The 5,691-nt window shown below is 50.1% G+C and overlaps 1 protein-coding gene across 1 annotated transcript; it reads right to left on the minus strand.

Annotated features, from left to right (window-relative positions):
* Positions 1 to 761: 761 nt before the first annotated feature.
* Positions 762 to 5,093, minus strand: LOC143019053 (uncharacterized). Its single transcript, XM_076174754.1, has 2 exons — positions 4,156 to 5,093; positions 762 to 972 (listed from the first exon to the last, which is right to left on the minus strand). The coding sequence occupies exons 1-2, from the start codon at positions 5,091 to 5,093 to the stop codon at positions 762 to 764; spliced, it is 1,149 nt and encodes a 382-aa protein (XP_076030869.1).
* Positions 5,094 to 5,691: the final 598 nt, after the last annotated feature.

The following is a 5,691-nucleotide window of genomic DNA, read 5'->3' on the forward strand; positions in this document are numbered from 1 at the left end:
ACACACACACACACACACACACACACACACACACACACACACACACACACACACACACATACATACATACATACATACATACGTACACATACATATATACATACATACATACATACATACATACATACATACATACATACATACATACATATATATACATACATATATAAATATTCATGCATATATATACATACATATATAAATATATATACATATATATATACATATATATACATACATATGTAAATGCATATGTACACACACACACACACACACACACACACACATATATATATATATATATATATATATATATGTGTGTGTGTGTGTATGTATATATGTATATGTGTGTGTGTGTGTGTGTATGTATATATGTACGTATGTGTATATATGTATGTGTATATGTATATATACGTACTGTATATGCATATATACTTATGTATATATATATGTATATATATATGTATATATATATGTATATATATATTATATACTTAACCGCACACACAAACACACACACACACATACACATGCATACATGTGTGTGAACACGTGAGTATATTGATTCGAGAGATCCTTCTATAGAGGTGTGAGAGAACTCCCACGAGGAAGCTCCTGGCACCTGTATGTCGCCATGCGATTTCATTCATGAAGAAAAACCTTAATAACCTTCTCCAATAATCCTCCTAATAAAATGAGTGGACATATGAGTATTGCTCTAGCTGACTCGGGGTAATTCTATCAATTTGGTTTTATTAAATTTACATGGTCCTCTGGGCCTTCAAGGGATAACTTCTGGTGAGGGAGGCGCGTTGAGGGTCAATCTCGAATGTCCTCCTCGATATGTTGGAAAGCGTTCCAAAGACTCCTTGCCACTCGGAGCTCGGGGGAGCTTTGGCACACGGACAAACCGAAGAGGATGGCAGGCCGCCAAACACAGCGCGGAGCAAAGGACCTGAAGGAACAGCCGTCCTGCCGGGAAAGAGGGAGGGACCGAAATAACGAGCGATACAGAAGGCCGTCCGGCAAACACAGCAAGAAAGAACTTGAAAGAGCGAAATAAAGAACGATGCGGAAGGCCGACTGGCAAACACAGCAAGAAAGAAATTGAAAGAACAGTTGGCCAACAGGGAAAGAGGGAGGAACCGAGATATAACGAACAATACGGGAGGCCGGCCGACAAACACAAAATAAATAGATAAATAAATAGATAAATAAATGAAAGAATGAATGAGTAAATAGATTAATAAATAGATGGACAAATTAATTAATAGATGAATAAATAAGTAAATAAATAAATAAATGAATAAATAAATGAATAAATAAGTAAATAAATAAATAAATGAATAAATAAATAAATAAATAAATAGATAAAAAATTAAGGGAAAGTGGGTGGGACAAAATAAAAAATATACGGATAGACCGGCTGCCAAGTACAGACGGCCAAAGACAATGAAGAACCGGCCTACCGGGAAAGTGGTTGGCTCAAAGTAACAAAGATTCGGATAGGCCAGGCCGGCAAGCAAAGACAGGAGACGAAACAGCCGGCCGGCCGGCCGGCAGAGAGGGTGGGGCAACAAAGCCGTGGGACGGAATGACCGGCCGGTACACACACAAGACACTGAAAATGACGAAACAACCGGCTGGCCGAGAAAGCAGGTGGACAAGTGAACAATATATATATTTTTTTTCATCAGCTGAATAAATTCGATAAAAAAAAAGAAAAAGAAACAAAAGCATAGGTCGAGATGCCAGCATGTAGAGTGTGCCATTACCTTCCTTCTATTGGCAAGCTCTTAAACCCTCTTACTTATCTTTTTCCATTCCAATATGACTTGGACTCTCACACACAAAAAAAAAAAAAAAAATCATAACTTGACTATAATACTTCTTTGTCGCGGCTAGTGCCGGCTTAAATCGTTTTTATCGGCTTAAGAAACCTGCACAGCGAAGCTATATCGGTAATCCCCTACCACACTCCTGGCCAAATGGCCACTTCCGAAAGGGAGTGTGTGGTTGGACATTCCGCATAAATCATCGGAAATTTAAAATTCCCGGCTCTGTGCAGGTGGCGCAAGCGTCTACAACCCCACCTCCCCCTCCCTATCCCCTCCCTTCTTACTCGGCCGCACGGATTGAGCCGTCACTTCAATGAGAAATGAAGGCTTCGCCTGTGGGAGGAGGGAGGGACCCTAAATCTGTGCAGGTTTCTTAAGCCGATAAAAACGATTTAAGCGGCACTAGCCGCGACAAAGAAGTATTATCGGCTGAGAAGAAACCTGCACAGCGAAGCTATGCATGAGACGAGGATAGGTGGGAGGAGAAGGTGAAGCCCAAATTGTAGTCGAGGACAGGGCTCAAGCCGTTATTACGTGTGTCTCGTATGGGAGACTATTCATCTTATCATTCAGTAGAGGGGAGACAAAAAGCATCAAGTACTTATATCGATATCAATATCAATATATATATATATTCATTTATTTGTTTATTTTTTATAAAAATAATATTGTACAATTTACATAGTGCATAAATTCTATGTAGAATATTGTATCTTGCTCAGCGGTTCCTGGGCCTTCCCCTACCCCTCGGTCGCCCTTTGCCCCCCTTCTCTTGCGAAGAGAGGGGTGGAGCCGTTCCCATGGCGACACATGGGACAGGGGTGATCGAGTGGTAGAGATACCGTGTCCTGAAGGAAGTTGCTGATGCCCAGCCCCCAAGGTCCTGCACCCGTTCCACAGAGTGGGTGCGGAGAAACGCCAGCGATGCCGCGAGGCCTCTGATGTTGTGGGCGTGGGGGGCATGGCCCGGGTCGGCCTTCTCTATAACGCGGCAAAGTAAACGCGCCAGGGACCTCGGGGTTAGGGGGTTCCGAGATTTCGAATTGTAGAAGAGATGATCCTCGGACACCCCTTCCGTGCGTTCCACGTAGTCTTGAAACGCACGGACCGGGCACAGCGGGTGTGGGTTTCCTTCCTCCAGGAAGGATGGTATCCTGATAGGGCCAATCATGTCGTCCGCCTGCTCATTCTTGGCTAGGAATGTAGGTGATGGAGCGAGAGTTAGGGCAGAGCAGTCCTCCTCCAGTTTGGAGAAGGACTGGTGGCGGGTGATCGCCGCCAGCTGTGACGCCCTGTAACCCGTAGCCAGGGCGAGCAGGAAGACGGCACGTTGAAGGAAGTGTTCCTCCTCCATGATGGTCCCTTCGAACGTCAGGTACTGCAGAACACGATGCAAGGACCAGGCTAGGACCGGCTGACGTCTCGGCTCTCTCGAGGCGCGGATCCCCTTCATTAGAAGGTTTCGCGCCCTTTGTGGCACTGTGATGTTCATGCCGAAGTAGAGTGGATCAGCGAGGGCTGCGTAGTGAGCCGAGATTGTCGCCGGTGCCCTGTTGGTGGTGTCAGCTAGCCAAGACAGGAAGTCCAGAACTGTGCTAGCGGAGATGGTCACTATCGCGTGTCTCCGAAGGAAGTCCTGGAATCTCCGCCAGCAGGATTCATATTGCCGCACTGAGGATGGACGGTGAGCTCTCAGCATCTTGTCTACTGCCTCTGTAGAGAAGAGTTGGCCGAGAGCTCCCCGTAGAAACTCCAAGCGTGAAGTCGAAGTGACGCTTGGAGAGGTGCGGTAAGGCTGCTGGCCAGGCAGGCTGACCCTAGTAGAAGGGGAGAAGGGCACCACTTCATTAGCTCCCCGAACCACGGCTGAGCTGGCCAGTAGGGAGCTATCAGGAGGACCCGACCCTTGAAGGACCTGAGGGTCTGCACCACCTTCAGGAGGACCGTTGTCGCTGGAGGAGGAAATATGTAAACATACTTCCAGCGGTTCCAGTCCTCCGTGAAGGCGTCCGGGCCTCCTGCGCGTGTTCTGTGGTTGTAGGAGAGGAAGAGGGGGAGCTGGGTCGTGCTCGGGGAGGCAAATAGGTCCACCTCCGGGGTGCCGTAGCGGAGGGAGAGCGACTCGAACACTTGTGGACGTAGTTGCCACTCCACCGATGTCTCCCGGAACCTGGATAGAGCGTCCGCCCATTCGTTCTCCCGGCCCGGAACATACTTCGCCGAGAGAGAAATGGCCCTGCGTGATGCCTCGGCGAAGATGTCCTCCGACAGGGCTAGGAGTGGACCTGATCGGGCCGTACCTTGCCTCTGCACGCACTGTACTGCCGTCACATTGTCCATATCGAAGCGGACGCTCGTGTAGGAGATTTCGGGGTGCCGTTCGAGCCATTCTTTTACCACTATCAGCTCCCGAAGGTTGATATGTAGCGACCTTCTCTCTTCCGACCATCCCCCGCACGCTTGATGTCCCCAGCTCGACTGGAAGCCCCACCCTATGTCCGAGGCGTCCGTCGCTACTGTTATCCGAGGTGGGGGCGGGGACCATGGGACTGACTGGCGTAGGACCCCTGGCCGAAGCCAGGGACGTAACAAGCTGTGGAGTGTTGAGGGTACCGGCCTGGGAAGGTCGCGCGGGAAGAGTGGGATGCTCCTGTTGACCTCTCGCGTTAGCCGTCGGTGTTTCAAGCGGCCCAGTGGAAGGGCCGGGGCCGCGAAGTTGAGGCAACCTAACAGGCCCTCCCACTGACGGCGGGAGAACGTTTGGGAGAAGAATGCCCTCCTGACACAGCGGAGTGTCCGAAGAGCGTTGTCTGGAGCCAGTGACAGGGAGGCGTTGATCGTGTCCCACTCGATCCCGAGCCAATGAAGTTTTTGTGTAGGGGTGAGGGTAGATTTGTCCCAGTTTACCTTGAAGCCCATCTCCGTCAAGATTCTTAAAGCCACCGAGACATTGGTTGATGCACCCTCCTCGGTGGGCGAATGTATCAACCAGTCGTCCAGGTACATGAGTGTGGAGACGCCTGCCTCCGCCAAGCGTGCGCCTACCACTCTCGCTAGCTTTGTGAAGACCCTCGGGGCAAGCGAGAGTCCGAAAGGGAGTCTGGTAAATTGATACGTCTCCCTCCCGACCTGGAACGCCAGGAACCGGCGAAATCGGGGGTGGATGGGGACATGCCAATATGCGTCCTGAAGGTCCAGGGACGCTAACCAGTCTCCCTCCCGGAGCACTGACCGAACCTGAGCCACCGACACCATCTTGAATCGCAGGGGTTTCAAAAATTTGTTCAGTGCGCTCAGGTCCATAACCAGTCTCGTTTTCCCTGGGTCTTTCTTTGGTACGGTAAAAAGACGGGACAGAAAGACCCGACCTGTCGCTGGTTCCACTATTCCTTTTTCCTTCATGTCTCTCACGTGGGGCAGCACTGAAGAGGACACCTTGGATGACGCGGGAGGGTGGCGTAGTGGCGGGAGAGAGACCCAAGGCCAGGTGAGTCCCTGGCGGATGACCCTGGAGGCCCATCCGTGCGCAGGCCACGCGTGGTGCCAGCCCAGGAGACACCCCACTTGGGGGCCTTCAGAAGTTCTTGAACTTTTGCTGTTGTTGCTGCTGATGTTTTCGTTGGTTGGTGGTCCTCTGGGGTTGGGAGGAGGTGTGGTGTTGCGATTGTTGGCGCCGAAATGTCTGGGGCTGTTGCTGATGCGGGCGCTGGGTTATCCTCCCTGTGGGTGGTGGACGGTATGCCCGCTGTTGTTGTTGATGTTGTTGTTGTTGTTGTTGTTGTTGGCGCGCGTATGGGGGCGGGCGCCTGAATAGAGAGTGGGACCTGTAAGCAGGTAAGGGCCGAGGTCTCGG

Source organism: Oratosquilla oratoria, chromosome 36 (assembly GCF_046742065.1).
Source record: "Oratosquilla oratoria isolate Oo_2021 chromosome 36, ASM4674206v1, whole genome shotgun sequence".
In the NCBI taxonomy this organism is placed as follows: domain Eukaryota; kingdom Metazoa; phylum Arthropoda; class Malacostraca; order Stomatopoda; family Squillidae; genus Oratosquilla; species Oratosquilla oratoria.